The sequence below is a fragment of the Phodopus roborovskii genome, unplaced genomic scaffold (genome assembly GCF_943737965.1).
Source record: "Phodopus roborovskii unplaced genomic scaffold, PHOROB, whole genome shotgun sequence".
Taxonomy (NCBI): Eukaryota; Metazoa; Chordata; class Mammalia; order Rodentia; family Cricetidae; genus Phodopus; species Phodopus roborovskii.
Window position 1 is genome coordinate 14,258,405 of NW_026125281.1, and position 26,445 is coordinate 14,284,849.

Genomic DNA, 26,445 nt, shown 5'->3' on the forward strand with positions numbered 1-26,445 from the left:
TAAGTGGTGGAGGGGCTCAGAGAAAGGGGTGGAGCGGGGGGGGGGGGTCGGGGGGAGGGGCTGAGGGTTGCTGGGCGGGGTGCGCCACAGCGCCCCCTTGCTGCGCGCTCCCTGCGGTGCCCTAGTCCGCCGGTGCTCCGACTCTCCAGCCCCTTTGTGTGATTTTATCCACCTCCACTGCACCCATCCGGAGGTGCTGACTGGGCCACCGCGGACGCTGCCCCGGGGTCCCGCCACTACTGCTCGGGCAGCGCTCCCCTCCTCCGCACCCTGCGCTCCTCCCTCCCCGGGTCCCTGGCCCCCAGCAGCAGCCTTTGGGCCGTGTCCCGCCGCTGTCGGCACCCCGCCCGCCCCGGGGCGGCTAGTCCCCCCCCCACACCCCGGTCCCAATCTTCTCCTGGGTCCCCTCACTCCCTCATCCCAGGCCTCTACCGTGGAGAAAAACTAAAAGCAGAATAAGAGAGAGTCTCCAATAAAACGCCCAGTGCCTCCAGCCCGAGCGCGAGTGCCGGGCGGCGAGGGGCGCGGGAGGCGGGGATGGGGTGGCGGGCGGGGGGGACAATGAGCGCGTGAAGTTACCTGCCCGGCAGCGGCGGGGCCGAGAGCGCTGGGGCCCAGCGGACCAGGCAGGCTGCGCGCTCGGCGTGGATGGGTGCGCGCCGCGGCTTCGGGGGGGAGAGTTGAGCGCTTTTCCACCCTCTATTTTTTTTTTTCTTTTTCTTTTTCTTTTTTTTTTTTTTTTTTTTTTTTTTTCCTCCTCTTCTTAAACAAACCACAAACGGATGTGAGGGAAGGAAGGTGTTTCTTTTACTCCTGAGCCTAGACGCCTCTCTCTGTTCCGTCTAAGCTTGTTTTCTGCTGAGCACTTTTTTTTTTTTTTTTCAAAAAGGAAAAGAAAAGGAGTTGCTTGATGTGAGAGTGAAATGGACGTAAGATTTTATCCACCTCCAGCCCAGCCCGCTGCTGCTCCCGCCGCTCCCTGTCTGGGACCTTCTCCCTGCCTGGACCCCTACTATTGCAACAAGGTGAACGCTCTGCTTTTGTCTGCACCGATTCTGGCGGCTCGATCCCGGGAGGGGGGCGGCGGTGGCCGGGCCGCGCTGGGGCCGGCAGGGCGGACTGGGCCGGCTCCCGGAGGCCCGTCCCGGGCGCGCTCGGTCGCAACCCGCGGCGGCGCTGCGTGCGCTCGGGTAGTAAATATTGTGGAACAGCTCCGGGGGTTTGCCAAACAACGCGATTGTGCGGAAAGTGACACGATTTGCTCGGATTCTTTCCTTCCTGCTGTTCGCCACTAAGGATCCTTGCTTAGGTTTTCCGGGAGACATTTCAAAAAGAGCGAGCGATCGAGAGAGAACACACGGAATACTTTGGGGGTGTGTCTGGGGTCCGGGAACTGAGGCAGAGTAGGAGAATTCAGTTTATTATCTAGTTCCTTCTTTTCCTTCCCTTTCTTGGGCAGCGGGAGCTCATGGCATCGCTTCCTTGCTCCCGATCACTTGCCAGAGGAGCAGCCTGGAGTCGGGGTACCGGGACCCCTGAGGCTCAGGCGTTCCCTCACCGTGAAAATTATTCTATAACTCTTTTGTTTTCTGTTCCGGCAGCAGAGTCGGAGTTCCGACGCTGACCCTTGTGGCCCAGGGAGCAGTGGGCTAGTCGGATTATGATTTAGGGGAACAGCTCCCGTTTGCGGTGCGCGGAAATAACAAGTTTACTGAAAGCCAAGGTAGCGCGCTTTGCGTTCAAGTGTAGAGCTCTGATTCTGGTCCCCAGGCTGAAGCTGGGCTACACCATAGTTAGCTGATCACCAGTGCAAGGGCCACTCGGGACAGGAAAAAACCGTGGTGACCCAGAATGAGGACACTGGCCGAAGCTGCTCCGGAGCTCGGCTTGGCCCAAGGATAGGGTAGTTAGGGGTTTCTAAGGAGGTCATTACTCTCCTGGCTTCATGCATGCAAAGACCCAAGAGGTACAAGAAAGAATTAGCTCCCAGGAGCAGCCACAGGCCACAGCTGTCCTTGCCTGGGTCTTGTTGGAGGCATAAGTAGTCCTGGCTGACAGAGGTTTGTGGGTAGAGATCTCTGAAAAAAAACGTGGTGGGCCTTTTGGACTCTCGGTTCTTCCTTGATGTTACCCACCCCCGCCTCCCCCCAAGAGTCTCCTAGTCCCTTCAGGCACATCTCATTGACCTGTAGGTGAATTCCACTGGAAAAGTCTTGGTACTCCCAACATTTATTTCCTGAGGAGTCATCATTTTAACTTGTTATGTAGAGATGTTTAATGGGCAACACCCTCTCCCCCCCCCCCCCCGGCCCTGGGCTCCCTAACATGAGACACACTAGTAGTTCTCAGCACTCAGTTTTGATCATCACACACACACACACACACAGCGGGGAGGGGGGCGCTGTGAGGCATTACCCCCTGGAGGAGCAACTGGGGTACCTTGTTCACTTAGTAAAAGGGTTGTGTATGAAGGAGATTAGGAGTGAGGGAAGCGGGTGGGATGGAAAGATTCAAACACACAGAGAGTTCTTGAGCCAGAGACAAGTTGGAAGGTTGGAAGGGACTTCAGGAGACACAGAGGAGTATGTGTGATGAAGTTTTACTGTTTGCTGGTAAACAGAGTTCTTACAGTCTCAAATCGATGCTGACTTTAAAGCCCAGGGTTTTGTGCTTGTGGCTCTTTATTTTGCTTTATAACAAGAATACTGTTGCTTTTTTCTTTAAAGTTGCAGGTCTGTCTTGGAGATTAAAGACCTGTTTTGTAGTTGCTACCAGAATCAAAAACTCAGCACCATTTTTGGCAATAAAACTATACAAGCCTTATTACATTTACCAGTGAGTTTAGGCTCCAAAAAGAAGGTAATGACTTGAATACACATTTCACTCGTCATTCTTGTGAAAGTAGGGTCAGATTTAATTTAAAAGTTAAATGCTTTGGAAAATCAGGAATTACTTCAATATATTAAATCATTTCCCAATTAAGTGCCTTAAATAATTTTAGAGGGTTGTGCTGTGAGTTGAATAAATTAATTTTGAAAGTCTTCACCATTTCTTTACCAGCTCATTGAAGTTCCTTTTAAGTCACCCTGTGTGTAAGAAGCAACTGTTCTTTTTAAATGCAAATTAGCCATCCTTTCTATAGACTAGCTGCAAGTCTTCTATTTAACTTACACAGGGAATAATGGATTTTTAAAAATGCAAAGTCATAAGACTTGCTTCTTCCAGGAGAAAAAGACCTCATGGAAATGTTTCTCCAGGGACTCTTCTCCTGCCCAACCCTGTGTCACAGTCTATCAAATATATTTGTCACTGATCCCTGATTGCATTAAATGTACTGAGAAGGTTTGAAGGTCCCACAAAGCCCAGACACTTGTTTCCTACTCCATCGTGATTTGCATTGGTATAAAATTCCTGCCTCAACCCACTGTTTGAGTTGCTTGGGACTGAGTCAATTAGTGCTCATCTTGCAGTGATGTGCAGAGAGGTGGGAGAAGGGGAGAAGTTTGCAAAGGCTCTGTGTATGTTTAGCAAACCCCAACTTGGATCAGACTTCCTATAGAGACAAGATTACAGAATCTTCCAGTTCTCCTTCTGAGATGTAATGAATTGCAGCTTATTAGAAATAACAGTTACTTTGTTAAGTTTTTTTGTATTTAACAGGTTGATAAGATCATAAATTACTAATTATCTTTATTTTAAACCTGTCAACACTGTAGTGTTTAAAGTTGTTGAGCTAAGTCCCAGAGGAACCATAACTTTCTGTGCTTTGGTATCTCACAGCTGTTAATATAGTTTTCCAGTGGCATTTTTTTCTCAATGTCAGAAGAGACCCTAATTGAGAAAATGAATATCCTCTCGCTGAGCTTTTCTGAATTGAAATGTGGCTGTTTTACTTTGCCGACACTTCCCAGCCCCGCTGCTCTGTACCTTGCCAAAGCACTATTTAGATTTTCCAGTTAATAAACTCCGTAGGAGGCACATTTGGAAGCAGTTTAACCCAATGCTCTTTTGTGAGCATGGTGCATGATGAACATATCACAGTGCAATCTGGCCTTCATGTCCACACAGCCTATTGGGGGAACAAGGCAAATGATGTTGGTTACAGCAAGTGAGAGAGGTATCCCTTCCCTTATATAAACCGCAGAACGGTGGCGTGGTGCACACTCTATGTAGGTCAGCTTTTGAAAGAGCAATGAAGCTCAAGACTGGCCAGAAGCATGTAAGCTGAAGGAAACAGCCTCACTTCTTACAGCTGAAAGCATAGTTCTATTGTAGACACTGAAAGATGGGTACCGGGGCAGAGTTTCATCTAATTAGACTATTTTAAGTAACAGTGTATCCTTTAATTGAACTGAATGTTACCAAAAGAAATTAGATTAAATGAGCTCCCAATTGGAGTTCAGTAGCAAAATATAGTGCTATTTTTTGTTCTAGTTGAAGATGTCAAATCATCAGTTTGAACATATACCTACAGAGTAATAACAGCTTTCAGTTTCTTAGTGCAGTGTCATTTCTAAAGACTGTTTTCACTGATTTTATGCTAAAATGGGACAAAGGCATTGGTACTTTTTTCATTTTTGCAATGATGTGATACATTCAGTTATTGCTTAGTATCTGCCCACACATAAGGAGTATTAATACAATTATGTTATGGCTTGGCTAATGATAGGGATACTGACTTTGGCCAGCAGTGGGAGGGGAATCATAGGTCTACTGCTCACCGAAGCTGCTTTTATGGGCTCATTTCTGAGTCTTCCATTGGTGGATTTCAAAACTGGGAGCCCTACACAAGAACTCAGGCTTAGTACTAGTTACATATAAAGTAAAGAATGGTTGTCATTCAGAATTCTGTGCTTTTGATTGCAATGAGAATGAGGAGTGAATATTCTTTCCATGCAGATACAAGGGAGGGGTCATTTGTGGACAGATGTTACACCTGTGATAACTTTTAAGCAAAAACAATATTAATCATAGTGTCTTTGAAGTCTCTTTGGATTTATTTTCCTTCTTATATTGTATTATGCATTAACTTTAATGTGGCAGACAGCACCATGCCTAAAATACAGTACTTGCAAGCACACTGAAATGAAGCCATTATTCCTATCTTGATGGATAAATGTAAGAAAGCTGGAAGAAAGGGAAACAGGAGTAAAGAGGGAAGAAAAAGGGAAGAAGAGCATGGTTGTAGGCAGTTTAGAGCATCATAAATCATTGGCCTTGTCCATAACAACTACAACTTCTATCAATATGTATTTATACATAGTGATACTCTACACCATTTGTATAATCAAAGCTTCCTTGGGAGTTGTAGGCTGGAACCTTCTACAAGGTGATGAGTGTATAGACAAGAGAGAGCATAAACCAAGAAATCATATAGTTTGGGACATTAAATCTGATACCATCTTGACATTTGGGATATTTTAGTGACACCAATCCTAGTTTTGAAATGTGCCCAAAATTGTACTTATGATGTCTGCAGAGATGGTATTTTTAACATAGCATATGTGACTTAATGCTCTGAAATTTTATTGTGTATTTTAACAGTCACTGGATGATAATACTAAGGAGATTTGATAGTTTGCTTAGGTATAAAATCTAAAGTAATAGTTAATATCTACTTGAATATGTAGCGTAGAGTTGAAATTATTTTTGTGCTGTGCTTGCGAAGAGATTAAGAACAAGACAGCAGTAAAAATAAAATTGAAACCATAGGAAAGATGGAAATTGATGCCAGTTTGGTGTATGGGTTATTTGTAGTCTTTTCACACTATTTATACACTTGATGGGCTCAGGTCAGGAAGGATAGCCAGGACACTGGAGGAAAGGGATATGTGCTTTGGTTTCTGGGCATTTCATTACCCTCCCCTCTCCATTGCTTCATCCCTTGAACAACCTTGGCCTTGAACAACAACTGTGCTGCCCGCTGTCATCTGAGCACCCAAGAGTTGTGCTCCCCTCTCTCAGCCCTCCTCCTTTTCAGGCCTTTGAGTGATGGCCTTGGCTGCCTTGTTGTCCCCCTTCCTGTTAATATCATCATTACCATAATCATGCCAACCTATCTGATCGTCCTGAAGGACACCAGTTGTATTCTATGGCTAATTAGAACTTAGGCACTTATTTTTTAAAATCCCAAGGCCCAGCCCCAGTCCCTACTCATCCCAACACTGTAGTCATACTCTAATAGGCCATAGTCATACTCTAATAGGCCATAGTCATACTCTAATAGGCTGAGAAACCCAGACATGGTCTGTGGAGGAAAAGTAGCTGTGACTGGTTTTTCTAGGCCATCCTCTTCCTCCTACTACCCAATAAGCTTAGAGTGTCCATGCTCCTTGAAGCTCTTCCTCAGCAAAAACTCCAGAACAGTATAAATATGAGGCTGTGGCCAGGCAGTGATGGTGCTTGCTTTAAGTCCAGCACTGGGAGGCAGAGACAGGTGGTCTCCGAGTTGGAGGCCAGCCTGGTCTACACAACAAGTTCCAGGACAGCCAGGACTACACAGAGGAACACTGTCTTGAAAAGCAAAACAACAACAGAACAAAACAAAAGCTGAGACTGTGGCCCTCTGTTGTCACGTGCAGCAGGTTAAGTACGTTATTTTTCCAGAGAGATACTGCTTATCATTCCCATGAATTCCTATAAGAACACCCACGAAAAACTAAAACGTGAAGAGTTAGCCTTGCAGAGTTTATTGAACTAATCACATCACATTTGGATCATGTGATTACTCTGAATTTTAACTGTCTTAAGTTTTTCCAGGAACTCATAAGTAGGAGTTGTGTTTTCCATGTCTCAATAATCATGGATTGGTTAAGCCCTTTTGCTTAAAACAAAACTCACACAATCCAATCCTAAGTCTAAACTTGTAAGAAAGTAAGACTGCAGTCCACCGTAGCCATAGATACCGGTAGCCCCAACCATCCCAACCATAGTTCTTACCTCCAAGAAGCTTCCATTTGAAGTGTCTAGACATGGTACCTGTTTATTTTGTTTATTTAAACTGAATATTTAATCTTTACCAGTGTTAAGGGTGCCATGTTTTCCCTTGCATTTGCCTTCACTTTGAGTTGTTGACATCTTTTCAGTTCTCTGAGTGTGTGCTTTTTCTGAATTAGTATCCCGTGTCTGCTTTGCAAGATAGTGATTTGCTTTAGTGGAACCTGGAATGTCAAAATGATGCAGCTTACATCTGCTCTAATGAATCTGAGAGTTTTTGTTTTAATCCCTCTATGCCAAGCTTTATTCTGAAGAGCAGTTTCTCGTTAAAAACAGTTGAGTTATAGACTGCTTCGAATTGTGGTTTATAATGGAAGTGCCAACAGCCTGTTAATTATAGCAGTACTTCCTTCTATCATGCTTGTCGGTATGTAGTCCACATTAACCTTCATGAACTATTCTTGGTCTACCATGTATTGGGAGAACGTGTGTGTGTGTGTGTGTGTGTGTGTGTGTGTGTGTGTGTGTGTGCAGAATAGGCAGGAACAGAGTCCTCTCAGATAGCAGAATAGGCAAGAGTGAGGTCCACCCAGGTAGAAGCTTTTGTTCTTTCATGATGGAAGGACAGGATTTCCCCAGCCCTCCTCAGCTTGATCTCCTAAGAGTTTGCTTTGCTTGATGAAAAAGTTTGAAGATAACTTTTGAAGTCACTCTTCAGTTTCCATTTTACTCAGCAAAACTCATCACTGGTGTGTATTTGTGGTGCCAAATGGCACAACACCGGTGACATTATGAGCTAGTTTTTCTTGTCCATTTTTTTTTTTTAAGCTGAAGAGTTTTAAGTGGTTCTGCTTTAGCGAAGCAGTTAAACTGTGGCCTTTTCTAAAATCTATGTTCAAAGGAGTTTTAATGAAACAAAGGCATGGTTGGCTGGTACAACTTTTGTCGGTGGCCAGGAAAACACTTTTTGAGAAACCACATATATTTACAAGTTACATGTCTCTGACCCAAAGTAATGGTGAAATAAGCACCTAACTCAAATGTCCTTTGACTGAGGCCATGGATGCCACTGTCAGCATTCTCCTCTACAGAGAAATTGTGAGTGCATGGTATTTATGTAATAAATGTGTTTGGGTTTGTGAATGTGTTTCTGTGCTTGTTGTGGTCTTCAATATATTTCTGGTCATAACGCATGGGAGACTTTATCCTCACTGGCAGACTCCATCAATCAATGTGTACAAGAACAGCAATTAAGGAAATCATCACAGCTACTAGGAATCCCCAGTGGTCATGCTCTTTTAGGAAACGTAGCCATATTTCAGGGGAAAAGATACTTTTAAATGCCAGGGCTTTAATTGGACATATGTATTACCTAGTAGACTAGGGAACTAGGTCTTTCTGAGGAGAACTCCAGGCCTTTCTCAAGAAAAGGCTTCTTTTTGTTGATAGCTTGGGTGAGACCTCATAACTCTGTTTTGTTTACCTGTAGGTAAAATAAACTCAACCCCAAGAGGGTGGGGCTCCCTCCTGCTCTGCTTGTCATTGTCTGGGCACCCTATCTTTGTTCTGAGGCTAGATCAAAATTCCAATACTAAAACCTTGTGTCTCATTCTTCCATGTGTCCAGGAAAGAAAACAACTCACACTGGAATCCACAGAGCCTCGTGACAATTCAAAGCCAATATAAATGGATTACTTTGTGCCCCTTTGGTAAAGGAGATTCAGTGGTTCGTAGTAGCAAGACACTATGTTCTCCTGGGAGAACTGTTCTTAAAAGTTTCAGCCTAGTGAATCTTTTGATGTTAGTGAAAGAGATGAAATCTTTGGGAGGGCATGGCAAAAGAGAAAATGAGGAAGATGAGGTCTACAAAGGTGCGGTTTATGATCCCTTTCCTCAAATATTGGAAAGCTTTTCTCGGACACTTTTCTTTTTCTTCTCTGCAATCAGAGGCCTTGTACCTAAAGGGATAGGTGCTAGATATGGGGACAGGCGCCTGCTCTGTGGTGTCAGGAGGTAGGAGAAAGGTTTTAGAACAACTCATGAGGAAAGTTCCTGACTTCAGGCCCCTCTGCCCTTTCCTTTGATATACAAGTCAGATATTTACAATTTCATATAAATAATGAATTAGCAAATGGGTCAGTTGGGCCTTCAGAAACTGCAGTTGTATCAGAAGACTGTGTATTGCCTGATTTCCCTAAGTCTTTAACTCAATAAATGGTTGATATAGAGAATAGCGGGGAAGTTTAGCAGGCATTGGTATTTTGTCAGCATGGTAAATACCAGTTCTTTTGGAAGTCAGTACTCCTTAGTCTAAAATGCCAGTAACAATTGTATGAAGAGAAATGTTAATAATAAAGAGGCAAGATAACCTTTCGACAAAAGTATATTTTATCATTTGGCAGATGCAGTCATGAACATTAATCATAGAAACCTGGAGATAGTAAAAGCTTAATATCAAAGCTAATGATTTATTTTATGTTAATGACTTTCTGCTCCGGCATAAAAGACTGCTCATAATGGACTCTCAGAGCTATGTTCAGTTACTAAGGCTAATGGCATAATCTTTCCTCTCCCAAAATTAAGCTTTTGAAATAAATTATGCTGTTATTTTTCAAGGTAACTCTAAAAAATTTACTGCAAAACCAATCTTTTAAGAACTGCTTAAAGTAATAAAAGACTGTGTGTGGGGGGGTGGGGAGGGAATCCCAGCTTAGCTTTTCCAGTTTGTGAACAGTCTTCCTTAACTGGAGAAAAGAAAGTTATCATACATGCTAATAATATCATCGATCCTGTGGTACTAGATAATTTTTGAAGTCAGACTTTTGTAGTATACTCTGCCTTTTGGGGAGAGCATGTAATACCACAATTTGGAACATGTTTTTCTCCTCCATTACCAACCAATAATGAGCCAAGTGTTACTAAGACACTGGAATATTTCACTGAGACATTTTGAAAATCGTGTTTACAATTAGTTATAACCAACATTATATTTCAATAAGAGATAATTTGCCTGTTAAAGTTCACATAATGTGGTAATCATGTCTGGTGGTTAATAAAGGCCTCCTACTCACTCCCCTGATGGCTATAAAAGGCTATTATATTCGTGGTAGCAGTTCAGGTACAGCTGCTGCGTGTTAATAATGCATCATTGTCCCGCTAATCAACACAGCAAAGGTCAGCACCCCTAAGCACCTAAACCACCTAGACTCTTTCCAAAATATTTATTAAGACCTTCACAGTGTATCTGCTCATTTTTCCATAGCCTCTAGTCAGTTAATTCCACTCCAAGCTACTTGTGTGATAAAGCTGGGTAACTCAAGCTGGGTCATAGAAGAGATTAATATATGTTCATGCTAATCTTCTCCCATAAACATGTTTCCATCTCCACATTTGCTTACTGAATTAGTGTCCAATGGTAACAGCTATGAGCCCCTTTGTATTTAAGAATGTACACACCAAAGTGAGAAAGAGTCAAACTTCACATGCCATTTAAAAAGACATTTCAGAGTAAAACAGCTTCTGTGTAACCAGAATTGGTTCAAGTATTCAGAGTAAATTAGGCAAGGGGAGGAGAGAAATTAGTTAATGTTAGTCTATAGACCTGAAGAAGTAGTGAAATAATGTTTTCTTAATTGTTGTTTTAGAATAGAGTAAAAGCTTCCTAAGCCACATTTTCTATTTTCTGCATATAAGGGTTATGTGCACATGGGATTTTCATTTTGCTGGAAAATTGTGCAAATCAGTAAGCCAGCATTTATCTGCATTAAAATTAGTCATGGTGGTAGTCTAATTGTCTCCCTTTCCTCTGTTCATGTAAGGTAACTCTTGTTTTTGTGTGAGAGAAGACAAAGTGTTAAGTGAATAAGACCTCAGCTTCTCATAATGTATTATTGCTTTCTGGCTTTTGTTATTCATTTTGATAACCTTGAGTGTGAGTGAGTATGTATATGACAGGGGGACTTAAATATTTTCAGAGGAGAAATACAAAACCAAACCGTGTTCCCATCATCAAGCAGGCTAGTGGGAGGAGCTTTCATGAGGGAAACCTAATGTACAATGGTGCATTTGTCATGCTTTTAATATATAATGCCTAAAATCAAATATGTACAGGCACAGTTGTGATCTATGAAGTCCCTGGCTCAATGCCATTGTTTGTAGTCTCTACGGTTGTCATACATTGTTCTTTACACATCATACCCTTACAGCAGAATCTGACACAATTTCTAGCTTTCAGCCTGCACCATTTTCCTTGCACAGTATACATGAGTTTGACAGGGTGTGTTGAGGACAACCCTGGCAAGCAATTGATATTTTGAAGTGGCAGGCGTTTCAGCAGCTGCCTGCTTGTGAAAAGGGAATGATAAGATATACTGTATTGTTAGTTTCAGGGAAAGCATTAAGGTTTAAGCTCTGTAAAAATGTACACATTATTCGTCAGTGGTAGAGCAAGTCTTTTATGTTTGTAGAGCTTAGCTGCCTGGCTCATGTGAACTACAATGACATTGGTCAGTAAATGAATAGGAGTACTTTGAATTTGAACTGCTGCCAATTTTGCACCAACAAAAGGAACTGACAAAAGAAAGATTTTATGTGAAATGCAAAGCACACGCAATGTTTGTGGGGGTGGGAAAAAGAAAGCGAGAGAAAAGAAAACCCACACTAAAAATACTCTCTAACACATACTTGCAAGGAGGCCAAATAGTTAAGACACATCTATTTTTCACGGCTCATCAGCTCAAACCTAAGCTGTTTAAAAAACCTGTTGTATACACATAGGCTTTCAGAATACGATCATATGCAATGGAGAGTGTTTTTCTAAACACCTCACTGAGCCCTGGAGGCCTGTTGGCAGAGTATCAGAGTCACCCACTGCTGGAGCCCCCAGTCCTCTGTCTCTTCCTGGTAGTGGGAAATGGTACTTTAATCAGTTATGGCGCTTTCGGTGTGTAACGTTCATTAGCAAGGCAATCTGTCATGACTGTTAATGGTCAGGATGCAGGCGTTCTCTCACTTGCAGAGTCTGGGAAGTAACAAGACAAATATTTCAACATCGGATAGTATTAACTTGTTTCAAATTTGTAATCCAAGGTTAGTTGCTCATAAAAGACACAGCAGCAGACTAATAAGCACCCTGCATTCAATTTCCCTGCACCACGTTATGAATTTAGGGGTTTGAAGCACACTAATGCACTATTAGAAAGGGCACAGTCTTTGGTTCAGTGTTCAACAAAAGCCAACTTGTGAGTCGAGTTCCTTCGGTTCATCTGGAAAGAATTTATGTGTATAACATTTTCTGTAGAGCTCCATACATTGAGGGTTTTGATGGGTAGATATTTCTCACCTGCTACATGGTCTTCTCATGATTACAAAAGTCACTTCCCTATTGGTTGGTAAACGGATGGTCACTTTTCATGTGGATGTAGAGTCCCCATCTAGTTTGAAAATTTTAAAATTCAACTGCAAACCCTTGAGAATGGAGTAGAAATAGGAAAATGTTTCCTTAGCAGTCTGCTCTGTAAAGTCATTGCTCATAGTTCTAAGCAGGGGAAAGAGGTTTTAAAGATTCTCTTAGTTGCAAAAACTAGAATTTTTTTAAGCATAGTTTCTATTTTCTATATATGACATCAAATAGCTTTCCAGATGCAATCTTGTTGACATTTTCATTTTTAATGAAGAGTCTGGCTTTCAGAGCCTAATGATTTCTTAGAACAGAACCTGTTCTTGCTAGCAAGCAAAGCTGCTACTGTTTTAGTTCCTGTGGAACAGTCCACTGGTACGCTTCGCTGAACGTTGTCAGAGGGCTTCCGTCATGATTGACAAGCGGCAGGAATGTGAATGGAGATTTTAATTGCGTATCATGTGTGCATATCAGAGTGAGTGAATTCAGAACTGTGCTTAGCTCCATATCTCTGCAGGTCAGCTGTGCCAAAAAAGTGCTCTTTTATGTGCAATTTCTAAAAGAGAAAGGTGTGTGTGTGTGTGTGTGTGTGTGTGTGTGTGTGTGTGTGTGTGTGTTGAAATCATGCTTTATTCATTTCTGAAGTGAAAACACTTGGGTTCGCTTAGTTTCAGAGTTTGAAAGTAGAACAAAAATCTATTTAGAGATTTCTTTCTTTTACTTATACTTGGATGATGTAAATTCTTCATGGCTACAAGTTGGGGAAAATCTGCCAGAACATATTTTTCTTATGGCACTTGCTGTGCAAAGAGTTTCTCTCACCCTGCTCTCACTTGTCCTCCCTAACAGTACTTTGAAAAGAAAGAAAAACCCTAAGCCAAGTGGGGAAAATGTACGGAGGTCAATTATATGCTTATAACTTGCAGGTTTTTAGGACACAGTTTGTAGGGAATGAAGGTGGAGACAAGACAATGCATTTCTGAGATATAGAAGATTCATTCTGGCAAGGCGGTAGTGTTGCACACATTTAATCCCAGCACTCAGGAGGCAGAGGCAGGCAGATCTCTGTGAGTTAGTGGTTAGCCTGGTCTACAGAGCAAGTTCCAGGCTACACGAAGAAATCCTGTCTCAAACAAATGAAAGAAGATTCATACTGTATTTGAATGTATTTAGAAAGCACAAAAAAATCTTATTGTAATATGACATTAATAAACATTCAGTCTTAATTTAGAAAAAAATGTCATCCTTTTTGATGACATAAAGCTAGGGATATTTCTGATACCAACTCTATGTCGAAATGCAGTGGCAGACATATTCTATTTTGTTGAACTGTCTACAATGATGATATGTGATCTTAAAATGGGGTAAAAGTTTCTTTGTGTAACTTTAGCTACAATAATCACAAGTGAATCAAGGACTTAGTGATGTCGAAATATAAGAGAATTCATTCTTAATTTCTTGAGACAAGGTCTCACTATGTAGATCAAGCTGGCCTTGAACTCGCAGAGATCTGCCTGCCTCTGCCTCCCATGTACTGGGACACTTAAGGGGTGCACAGTCTGCACTTTTCACTTGATAGGATGTTGAAGTTTGGTACTTGGATAGTAGATTCAACACAAAGCTGCTTTTCCGTATGTCAGGGTCCCGTGTTTAGTATAAGGGCCGTGATAAGGAGTGGGGAGCTCAAAGGGTGGCGACCTCTAAGCCTGAGGATGCCTCAAGGGAATTTAACTTTGTTCTGGGCCCTGAAATGTTATGTCTACAGTTTTAGAGCATATAAAATGGCCACTGATAATTCAGCCTTCCTATGCTCCATTGTGTTGTAGATGATCCACGTTTTGTGCGGGGTGACACTTTTCTAATGTTCTGAAAGACCAATTCATACATGTCCCTGAGGACTTAGGCTAGGGTGTATATGAACTTCAGGGAGTAGCGACCATAGCAATAAAATGATTAAGGCCATTCCCATGTTGGCTGCTATATTTATACCCTGGTACCATTTCCATTATAAGCTCTAATGTTCAGGTTTGTCTGGCTCAGGCCCCATGCAGATGCTTGTACATATGTGAAATACGATATTTCAGTGTGAGTACACTTTTTATTTGGAGCCCACTTGTTCAATAGCTTTGGTCTTGGTAAAAAGCCATCCTTCTCTTGAATGAGCAAGGGGGAAGAAGAACGGCTGAGGCATGAGTAGGATCTGTCTCCAGCCCGATCTTAGCAGAACACAGATAACCATGACCAATTGCAGTGTAACTGCTGTGACATAGAACCTGAAGTCATACTGTGAGGGCCAGAAAAAGAGGCAAGACATTGAAGCTGGTAGACCTTCTATGACTTCTAGGAGGATCAGAACTTCAGCTGGCCTTAAAATTTGGGTGGCAAAGAAGAGGAGAGGTACTTCTGACTTCTTTGAACCATGTTTTAGACTTCCATTTTTCCAAATGACACAAGGAAACGTAAAAAAGAGAAAGAATGGAGATTGGGGATTCTGCTCATTGGTTGAGTTCAGAGACTGGGGGGTGGGTGTGGGGAGTGGATGCCACTCAATAGTTGGCTCGAGGTCAATCAAGTCTTTGCAGCCAAACAAAGCTAATCAAACCAACCAAACAACAACTCTGAAGAAACCAAGCAGAACAAGTTTTAGGGAATTAAGAACACATGGTGTCATAGCTAGGGAACAGAGGAAAACCTACCTCTTTTCTTTGCAACTACGTTCTACATCACTATTAATATTTAGCTTTTGCTCTGTCCTGGTGAGAAGAAAATGGAACTACACAGATAGTGACAAAACTCTGACCTTCTGAGAGATGCATTGGTGTTAATTATCCATGCATCAAAAGTTTTTCCCCAATAAAAATCTGTAGCAGGTCTAGCCAAAGCATGGAAAACATTGAAAATGAAGAAAGACATGGAGGTATGAGACCCTGAGTTGTGGAATGTAGGACATATGATGTGGTGGGCTAAACTACTAGAATGAGGTTATGGATTGAGACTTCTGGAGGGAGAACTGGGTCTAGCTAAAGAGAGGAGCTCCCTGGAATGAGATGCACTCACAGAAGTGGAACAGTCAGGGGCATATGGACCTATACAGAATGAGAGAGGGAAATTTGGGATGGAAATCAACTGCTTGCTGTCAGTGGACTCATGCTATGCCCTGTTTATCATGTACTTACCAAGAACAAAAGTGCACACCTGTATTCTCACCTTTGGGGATGTAAAGGCAAGACGATAATGTGTCCAAGGCCAACATGGGATGTAAAAAACAAAAGGACTCAATTCTTACTTCTTGAGAGTGGTCACATGCTAGATAATTGTGCCATGATCGAAGCTTTGATGACTTTTATAGCTATAGATGACTAATTTTAGAAGTTTTCTACTTTAGTTAAAAGGTAGAGTTATTTAATGTACTCTGCAGCACTGTCTTCTATGTGAGAGTGGTTTTGATTAAAAGTCCAGATGTTAGTGACAATAAGTGTGTCTGATATAGTGTTCATAGCATATCAAATGAGCAGGTTAATTATAATATCTCCTAATTATGATGTAATATTTACTGATGTTTCTTAGTTGCACATACTTGAAAGTTCTTGCTCAGTGATAACTATCAGTTCTTAATGTAAGTAAAAGTAGGCAACATATTAAATTGTTCAGAACTCTCAGTCAACATTTTTTTTTTTATCTCAGAATTTTCTGGTATCTACTTGGCATTCTTGAATTTTTTCACCTGTAGTAGCTTAATAGATGGGAGGGCATTTACATGTTAATGGAGTGGAGTGGGAAAAGACCAAGAAGAGCCTTCACCATTCATCTAGCTAACTTTGCATCTTCTGAGAAATGTGTGGGGTTGGGCCAGTGCTTGCATGTTGTTAGGTGGGAGAGCACTGGCCAAGAACTCCTGAGATCCCAGCACTGAAGAAAAAGTGGGTACCATGTTATACTCTGCAATACTTCCATGTCTAGGTGAAGTAAATTTATACTCAATGTCACTTAGAGTTCAGTTAACTACTCTAATCTAGGAAGCTGGCCCATTCATCAGCTAGTGTTTTGCTTTGAGAATGAGAAGCATAGGATGACATCTCTCTCTCTCTTTTTTATTTGTAGTTGTTATTAAAACAATTAGATTGAAGGAACTGTGTGACTTCTGTTAGGTTTTCTCTCCCAAGAAAAATGGAGGCTTTTACTCATCCTAGCTTTACTATCAAGAATACTATGATTTGAAGACAGGCAATTATGGAAAGGGAGGAAGTCAGATAGCTCAGTTGTAGTTAGGAGAATAAAATGCTGTTGTCAGAGAATGAATTTATGATGGTTGGTGATAGCTGAAGATCTTCAAGTATGCTCTTAAATTGTTAGGTACCAGCATAGGATCTAACATGCTAAGAATTTGGAAAGCTCAAAGGAGAGGAATGTGAAAAATTGAAGAGTAATAATGATGGTTTGGAGACAATGCTAGGTCACACTTCATCCTGATGGCAGAGATTTTGGCAACACACACACACACACACACACACACACACACGCCACAAACCAGGCTTCTTTTCACCTCTTGCTGATGTAATTTGTAACATGACTGTCATTACTTTCATGAGTCCTTTAAGTTACTGTTTAAATGTCTTTCCCTAGACTCTCTTCTACCTATTCTCTCCCTATTCTCTCTTCATCATAAGGATACACTTAGATAGACAGACCTTGCAGTACTGGGAAGACAGGTGCTCTTGCTTGATGGATGGCCCGGGTAGATTCCAGGGGTGTGCATGGAGGATTTCCCAAGTACTAATATTGCTATGTCTGGAATTTACCATGAAGTCAAAGTCCTCCCCTTTGGTCTTTTAAGCCCCTTTACCTCAATAGGCTCTGATCTATTTTTTGTATGAATTTCCATATATGACTAATGGAAATTCTCTCCTATGACATGAATGTTTTGTCCCCAACAATCATTTTAGATTTTCGCCTATGCCCAAATCAGAATAACTGTTTCATACTTAAAATATTTCAAACTTTTGTCTAAAATGATAAGCTTGAAGAATATACATTGAATATAGCTACTGGTTATGGAATCCATTCCTGAGTGCCCATTGAAATGGAACAAAACTGGATGACAGTGAGAAATAGATTCCATTTACCTGATTCTGGGATGTATTTGTGGCTTTGGGAGCTTGTCTTATAGGGTGGGGTGAATGCTGGTGAATGGGATGATATTTGTAGACATGACCAAGCTTCACCTAGTGATGGGGTGTGTTCTGAAAGTCATGTAGTCAGGAGATTTCATCTTTAATCATTTTGGTGTATAGTTAACATGGTTCCATCACTCAGTGATCATATCTTATGGGACGGTTATGTGGTGTGACCTGTCATTGACAGAACATGGCTATGTGTACATGTTTATTTATTCAGTAAATACCGTCTGATAAATTGTTATATGCTAAGAACTGTGCTGAAATGGCGAGGAAACTACTATACCCTTGTAGAAGTGATATGCTTAGATACTATAGACGATTCCACTGAAAGAACAAAGTGATCCAAAAATTGAACAGACAATTTTAATTTTAATTTCCCCCATGAGTGCTATGACCACTGAATGGGACATATCCCCATGTTCATCCATGCATTTCCTTTCTTGGCTCTGTTCGTTCCTGTGGTCTAGATTGGAGGACAGGGGGTGGAAACAGCAGTCCCAGGCTTTTCTAAAGACCTGCCTGCAAAGCACAGATGGGATACCGTGTCTTGGTAACATAAGCCAATAGTGATTGCTTATGAAGTAGCCAAGGGAATAAATTTTTAAAAATTGAAATTCTAGTCACACAAATATTTAAGTCTTTTGAAATTTGAACTAGGTATCATTCAAACATAAACAACAGGGTTTCTACTCAGTTTTTCCTTTGATGTTTCCATGGGCTGAAATCAGTTGCTAAACATTATCCAATGAAATTTTTTATATTGGAAGCCATTCACAAGTTCAAGATGTTTATAAAATGGTAACATAATCACCATTCATTTGTTCAGGTTCATCATAATAGATTTCAAAAAGTGCACACCACTGCCCCATTTAAAATTATTATTTCTGATGAAGTGTCTGAATTATGTGAGACGGGCATTGCAGGCTTATAAAATAATTCTGTGGATCTCATGTTTTCTTACCATCTCATTCCTTACCCTAATATGGTATGGAAGCAGACTGCAATTACACTTTCACAATTACTTTATTATACGGCTGAAATCTACTCCCGAAGCTCTTATTACCTTTTCCAAATACCATTTGCACAGACCTGCTGATGGCTGTCAGCAGTGCTTCCTAGGGACAATCAGCCATTCTTAGTGGGTTGTGTTTAAATTCAGAGCACCACAAATAAAAAGCACCCTTCTCTCTTTACTGATGAATTTTTAATGCTCAAGCATTTATAATAATTCAAAGGACTTCATTACAACAGCATGCAAAATCAGGCCCTTGTGTTTTAGGATGTTGGATCTTTATTTGTGATCTTTGTCAAAGAGGAAAAAAGGAAAACAACATAATATTAACACTGCACCTTTGTGTCTGTAGCAACCTGAGAATTACGACGTCACTAAGTTTGAGCACTTTCCCCCGAAACAGAGGTTGTTTTAAGACTTCCTACTTCACATAATTTGCTCAAAACCTCCTCCATTCCTCATAATTGCATTCTACCCAGGTCTTTAAATGGAAGCTGAAATACCATAGATTCTATTATGGAATGTACTAACATTTAATTACAAAAATGAAAACCTTTCTTTCATACTACAAAGAGATGGGTTTGCATGTGTTTTGGTTTGTTTGTTTTTGTTTTGTTTTGTATTTGTTCCCAGGTCTTCTGAAATTTTCCTAAAGGAGGTTTGGCTTACTTCAGAGCCATGTCATAGAGTCTTTTCATCTCTTCAATGATGTTTTCCCTTCACTCTTTTATTTCACTGCCAAACTCTATTTATATTAAAGTGCCTGTACATGAGAGCATCCTCCCATAAAATCATGGCACATAAAATATAAATAGAGGGAAATTACTACAATGTAGTCACCTTATATGAGTTTTCACTGTCTAATAGCAATGTTGCATTCTTTGAAAAACGAGAAAACTGGGCCAAATGCAAATATTCAAGTTGTGAATATTCTTGTAAGTCTAGAATGTTAAGTGTCCAAAATATGCGATTAATTATGGTCCTCAAGTTTTTCCAGACTGTTAATTATATGAATATCCTTTTAAAAAATCATAATTATGAGTTTATTTGTTCTCATGCTATTTGCTATCTTCCTGGCATCCTGGCATGATCCGTATCGTTCTGACCAATGTCGACAATATGACAGATCACCAAATTGTCACATTTGTATCTCCATGTGATAGAATTGGCAGTGGAATCATAGGGCCTGAGAACCAATGGTAGAACTTAAAAAAAAAAAAAAAGGTCAGGCTACTTAATTCTCATCTTCCTTTTCTCAAAAACATCAAGCGTGACCACCTCAGGATTGTTTAATAAAAAGCATGAGGGAATCTACTGCTTCATTAAAAGACTCCACAGTGCCCAGAGGTTCTGACATTAAAAAGCACCAAATTTAAACACCTAGCCTTGTCATTTAATCCATATTATAAGGAGAAGCTCCATTGCTTCTGTTGTTTTGGTATAATGAACAATAAGCAAAGCAAATTTTTATGGCATAGTGCTTTCTTAGCACGTGCTGACAGTGATCTCCACTGTTCCATCTAGCATTGCTAACAAACCAAACTGTCTGAGACTGGAATGTACCCAAACTAGGTGTGGCCAGAAGCAACTTGAGTTTATCGGTGGGAAATGGGAAGGCATTTCCTTAATGGATCATTGTAGTAAGAGGACAAGTTATGAGTTGGAAGTTGGAAAAGGAATTCCGGGACCAGAAAGCCAGAATGCTATGAGAGGGCACTTAATTTGAGGTCCAAAGAGTTGGGAAGGACCCAGGGATTTTACGAGACGTGAGAACAAGCTGAGAACAGATTGCTGCTTCCTTGGTAGAAGTACAGACACCATTACCACCATTGCCAGGGCTTTTATATTGTTGTCACAAATCCCAGCATTGCTGACTCTGCACATCAAGTGGAGGACATTGAGACTTTCAAACGCAACCTGCCTTCTGTCAACTCACTCTTCCTTTCACAGACAACAACATCAGGACTGGAAGAGGCAGAGTTCTTGACTTCAACAAGTTCTTGATTTGGAAAATAATTATGTTGGAAAACTTTAAAAAGTGCCGAGAGAAGAACATCTAAGAAAAAAAAGATCTTGTCCTACATGTTCAGTCAGTTCTTCAGCATTTTGGTTCACATCTAAGTGAATATCCTAGGAATTCCGATATGTTCTTGAAAAGAGTCATTATTTTAGCCACTTTATTGTGATAAAATGGAAAAGGAATCTTGCATAGTTTCTTGGGGCTTTCTCCACACTGTCCAAGTTGGTGACCCATTTCCTCAGGCTCTCATGGAGCTACATTTTTGAATGTTTCAACTCAGCTACCCTTTCTCACTCTAGCTCATTGTGACTCCTACACTTTTTTTTTTTTAACCTTAGTAGCATCAAGATCCCATCTCCTTCCCCTGATCAAGTAGTGCTAATTTTTAATTTAGCTGGTAAAGCAAAGACAAACTATTTATTTTGATCAAAATTAAAAAACACCCTCATGAAGGATGATCAATGCTTTGGCAGTCTGGTTCATCAGCAACCCATTTAGAGGAAACTTTTATGTGTAAGACACAGGAAATATAGTATTGCTAGATATTCACAACCCATCATGTTTATTATACATTCTGCAACTTTGAAAATAGTTGACTTTCAATCTCCCAATAAAGCATTGGAGATATCTTTACCATCCTTTCTAAACTATTTGGTTAAAATGCTGGGATTTATTATATCATCATAAGCATCCTAATAAATGGATGTTGTCTTTTGATTAAAATGATACACTAATTTTCTAGCAAACCTGGTACAATCCGTGACGTATGTAACAAAAGATGGTAAGCCTAAGGGGAATGGTGCATCACAGGGACTCCAGAGCCAGTTTGTGAAGGACATTCTGTTTGGGTACATGGGAGGAAAAAGAGAGAGAATAGTGGCTTCATGAGGCTTTGGCTGTGCTTCTCAGCAGCTACCTTGAGGTATTCTAAGGTCTGCAAGTTGATAAAATAGCTTGCCTATTGTACACCTTCACACCTCTAGCGACCTTTCATTTTCTCCAAGATTGCCGGAAACGATCTTTTAACCATTGTCGGTAAAGCAGGACTCACATCAGCTTTGTTGTGGATTTCTGGGTTGAGTTTCAGGCTCTAATCTAAATTATAGAGTCATAATTGATGTATGCCACAAGGCTTTAAGAACCCTTCTAAGACACTACAGTACAATCTGTTGCTAAAGGGAAAGGTGAACTGCCTTTCACCTTGGAGATGTGATAGACCCTGGCTCTACATGTCACTTTTAGCTTTGATTTGAGGTTAGTCAAAAGTAAACTGCCACATTACAAAGCTGAAATTGATGGGCAGCTCTTAATGTGTCAGAAATGGAGTCTGTGCTGTTCAAATTGCCGCTGATACTATTGGGAATGCTTGTGGGTGTTTAAAAATTAAACTAATTGTAGCCGTTTTTAAAGCATTTAGTCTGTTTTACCAGGTGATAATAAAAGTGTGAGAGATACATCACTATTTGCCTTGCACTATTTTAGTAATTTGATAATGAACAATTATCCTTTAATTGGCATCAGCCCCTTATATTTTCCAGTACATTGGTGCAAGTATTTGAAACACCATGACTAAAAGCAAGTTGGGAGAGAAAATGTTTATTTGGTTTACGCTGCTTCCACATCAGTTTATCATCAAAGGCAGAACAGGAGTTCAAACTGGGCAGGAACCTGGGGGCAAGAGCTGATACAGAGACCATGGACGGGGGCTGCTTACTGCCTTGCCCCCATGGCTTGCTCAGCCTGTGTATTTTATAGAATACAGGACCACTAGCCCAGGGTGGTACCACCCATAATGAACTGACTCCTCCCACATCAACCACTAATTAAGAATGTGCTCTACAGACTTGCTTACAAAGTAATCTTATGAAAACATTTTCTCAATTAAGAATCCCTCCTTTCTGAGGACTCTAGCTTGTGTCAAGTTGGCATAAAACTAGTCAGCTCAGTAATCTTGGGAGAATTGAATGCCTGTGCAATTAACATTGACAATATTTTTTTATGAAAGCTACTTAAGTGAATGAATGTTAGAAATCTTAGATTGTTTTTGTTATGTTCTGGAAGGTGGAGCTATATTGATCTAAATTTATTTACTTATTTATACTTGGAAAGCCACCAACACCAACACACAACATTTTAAGAAAGTATTTTCCTCGCGCGCGCGCGCACGTGCGTGCGTGCGTGCGTGCGTGCGTGCGTGCGTGCGTGCGTGTGTGTGTGTGTGTGTGTGTGTGTACTTTCAGGGTCAAATTATTACCTCTGTCTTTAATTCAATACAAAATAATACAACTACAGAAGGTGACTACTCAACATAGTACCTTCCCTCAGTGGACAAAGGAAACTTATATAATGATGCAATGATAGTTTAAATTAGTGGTAGGAGTGTCGAAAATGCAAATTGTAGTAAAATTTGAATAACAGTAGTCAGCATTCTACCTCATCTATGTATAATCCTGCAATGCCTCTAACTGTAGCTTTTGTTGCCTCTTGTAAATACTATGGCATCTGTAAGACAAATGACTGGTAAGAAATCCTTTCTGCAGAAACCAAAATGGAAAATGACTAGAATGTGTGTTTCCTCTAGGAAGCTGTCTGTGGAAATGTAAAGCTCCTTGGTGCTTAGATAACTTTAAGGAACTGGGTTCATTCTTCAGAAATGTCAAGGCTGGAAACTGAACCCCACCTCTAAAGTTCTTCTGTACAACTCAGGCCAACCATTGGCTTGCATTTCTTAAATTCCTTAAGACTAGGGACATAGTCCAGAGGTAGAGTGCTTGCCTAACAAGCCTCAAGACCCTGAGTTTGATCTCCAGCAGAGCAAATAAATAAACAGATAAATAAAATAGATATATAAAATAAATAAATAGAAAGCTTTTCTAAATTAAATACTAGTAATCATCATAATAATATAACAAAAGTCATAATGAAACCAGCTATGTAAAAGTTTCTAATCCAATAATTAAGAAATACTTAATATACTACTATAATAGCATACTATTATAACGTTAATGTGTAATATAGAATATTAGTAATATATTACTGTAGACAATTATCTCAATTCTTATAAGAGTATACTTTTATAATCTTATACTATAAACTAATTAGAAAATTATGATTTTGTAGTGCTTGTAATACTACACTGATAATATTTAACATTTTTAGAAGCATCCAAAGTTGTAACATTTTTACTTTTGTCTTTAATTCTACCTAGAGAAATGTCACCTATTATAAATTTAGTGCATATTGTCCTTTTTTTTACTATTTTAAAAATAAATATTTGTTATTATATATTCTTAATACCCACTTAGTATTACAAAGTATGTAAAACATGCAGTTTTAACCAAATTAGATCTTAATAGATTATGTTCTTTAGCATTTTAATTTTTGGTAAATAATAATTGAAAATCTTTTTTGTTTGCTGGATTACAGTTATACTACCATTACTTTTTAAATATTTTGATGTATTTATCTTGTTTAGCATGACAAGTCAATAGATACATCAAATGGCGTGATATTATCGATAGGAAACATTGTTATTGGTGCTTACTAACATGGAGATGAAACCCATTGATCCCTACTGGATTATTTTTAAAGGTTGGTATTACAGTTGTTCATGGTAGTACATACTTCTAATCTCACCATTTGAATAGAGGTGCTGAGGCAGAAGGATTCACATGTGCTGCTTACTTAACACAAGGCTTGCCAGCGCCTCATAGCAAGACTCTATCTCAAGTATAACCCTGAATTCTTAGTGGGGAGTCAGGGCTCATAGCCACATACTCCACCTACCAAGTAACTCCAGGATTTAGTTGTGACCATATATATGGAAGCAAGGTCTTGTATGAAAATCAATCGTGTTCTGGTGGGAAACCAAGCACAGCAGAAACCTCTTGTTAGGAGAACAAAAAGACTTCAGTCAAATTCTCTAAACAGATTCCTCCATAATGAAAATTTAAGTAATTGAATATTTATTTATTTGTTCTCATTTAAGAAGAATGTGTATTGAAGAATCAGTGTTCACCAGCATTGGACAAAGGCTTTCCTGGAAACTGAAATAGTTCAAATAAAAGTAATGAACTACTGCCTGATGTAGCTTCCCACTCCTAGGTGCATGCCTAAGGCAGCCCACACCATCACACAGCAGGGCACCTGCTCTCCCATGTTTACACCCTGCCATGATGAGTGCAGAAACAGCCACATTCCCGTAGGGCAGAGCAGATAGACATCTCAGCCATGTACAGGAAGAGCCACACTCTGTTAGGGCAGAGACACATAGACAGGTCATTGCTGTGCGTCATGGAGAAAGCAGGGCACCAGGTACTACGTGAAAGAGGCTCCTAACCAGCCTGGACTTTGGAGAGCACTTTCCATGGCAGAGAAGGGATAACACATGCATGTACTCAGTAGCTTTCATCGACTAGTCACAAATTAGAGTCACCTGGGAAGTAGGAGCCTGAACGGAGGAACTGTCTTTTCAGAGCAGCCCGTGAACATTTCCATGGGGGAATTTTTGTCCAGCCCATTGTGGGCAGTGCTGCCATCCTGAGGACTTAGGTGGATCTCAGCTATATATGAAAAGCAGCTGGGGAAGCCAGAGGGACTGGGGCCCTAAGCCCACATTCCTCCATGGCCTCTGCATCAGTTCCTGCCTCGGCTTTCTTTAATGATGGACTGTGGCATGAAGTATTAGCTAAATAATCTTTCCTTTCCCCCAGGTTCCTTTTGGTCAGAGTGTTTTATCATAGCGACAGAAAGGAAACTAGGACAACACTGAAGAATCTGAAATATTAGCCAGGTCAAGTCATAGACTTTAAATACCATGAATGTTTGTGGAATTTGCATGTTAGTTTGGCTAAATACAGAAAAGTAGGGCTAGGCGGAGTGAGGGCTTTTCTTCCTGAGTTGTTTTGAAGATGGGCATTTTTTTATGCCAATAAGAGACCATTTTAAAGTGTTAGTGAAGATGTGGGGTGTCAGATAATATACTGGGGGAGTGCTCTGATGTCCAGTGAGGGAAGAAGGAATATCAGTTAGGAATGTGACTGTTGATTTACCAACTTCATTGTACCTGTACCTGCATCTATATGTAGAAACCAAAACCATGTAGAGGCTTCGAGGAAACATGTCATCAACAGTGACTATTATAATAAGATAAAGATGTAGAAATGGCCACAGACTCTCTTAGCCTTCACTGTCAGCTTGGTGAAGCTAATAATCAAATGATGAGTTTTGAAGTTAGACTGAGGAGGACGAAGGAGTGAGAAGCAGAGACCGTGGAGAGCAGCAACTTGGACACCCTTCTAGATGCTTGTTTGAGGAGGTAAGGAAAAGAATGGAGTGGTTCTTAGATGAATTAGGACCTGGCATGCTGGTTTAGTGGTGGATAGGAAAGATCTGAAGGTCAGTGAGAGGACAAAACCTCTAGAAAGGAGTGGAGGAAAGCTCCTGGAGCCAAATGTGGGGAGACAAAGTCAGGACTCTGCAGCTGGAATGGGACCACCATCAGGGAATCAAACAACACTGAAGGTTTGCAAATGGAGGGAGCCAAGGGAATACAAAGGTGGAAGGTCACGTTGGCTTGAGGAGCCCCCTCAAGTCCATGTCTCTCAAAATTGTTGGAATCACTGGCTGAAAATTTTACCATAGGGTTGGCTAGCTGCTTTGAAGAGAGAGAAAACTGCCAACCAGGGACAGAATCAAGGTTCTGTGAGTGGTACTAAGGACCCATAGAGCCAAGGGGTTCTGAGTAGCTGGATTTCTTCCTGGAGAATTTCTTGACCTAAGGGAAAAGTATCTAATCTCTACATTGCATTCCTCTAGAGATATTTCTGTTAAAACCAGGTACTGACAGGCAAGTGGCACCCTCTGGTTTTCCTTTTCCGTGTGAGTGTGTGTGTGTGTGTGT

General features: G+C 40.7%; 1 protein-coding gene across 1 annotated transcript in view; it reads left to right on the forward strand.

The window, feature by feature from the left end:
* Window positions 1-722: 722 nt before the first annotated feature.
* Tox (thymocyte selection associated high mobility group box) overlaps window positions 723-26,445 on the forward strand; it is a 292,509-nt gene continuing 266,786 nt past the window's right edge. The window contains exon 1 of the mRNA XM_051196284.1: window positions 723-1,025. Coding sequence (XP_051052241.1) covers window positions 924-1,025 — 102 coding nt within the window. The 5' untranslated portion in view covers window positions 723-923. The remainder of the gene's footprint in view (window positions 1,026-26,445) is intronic.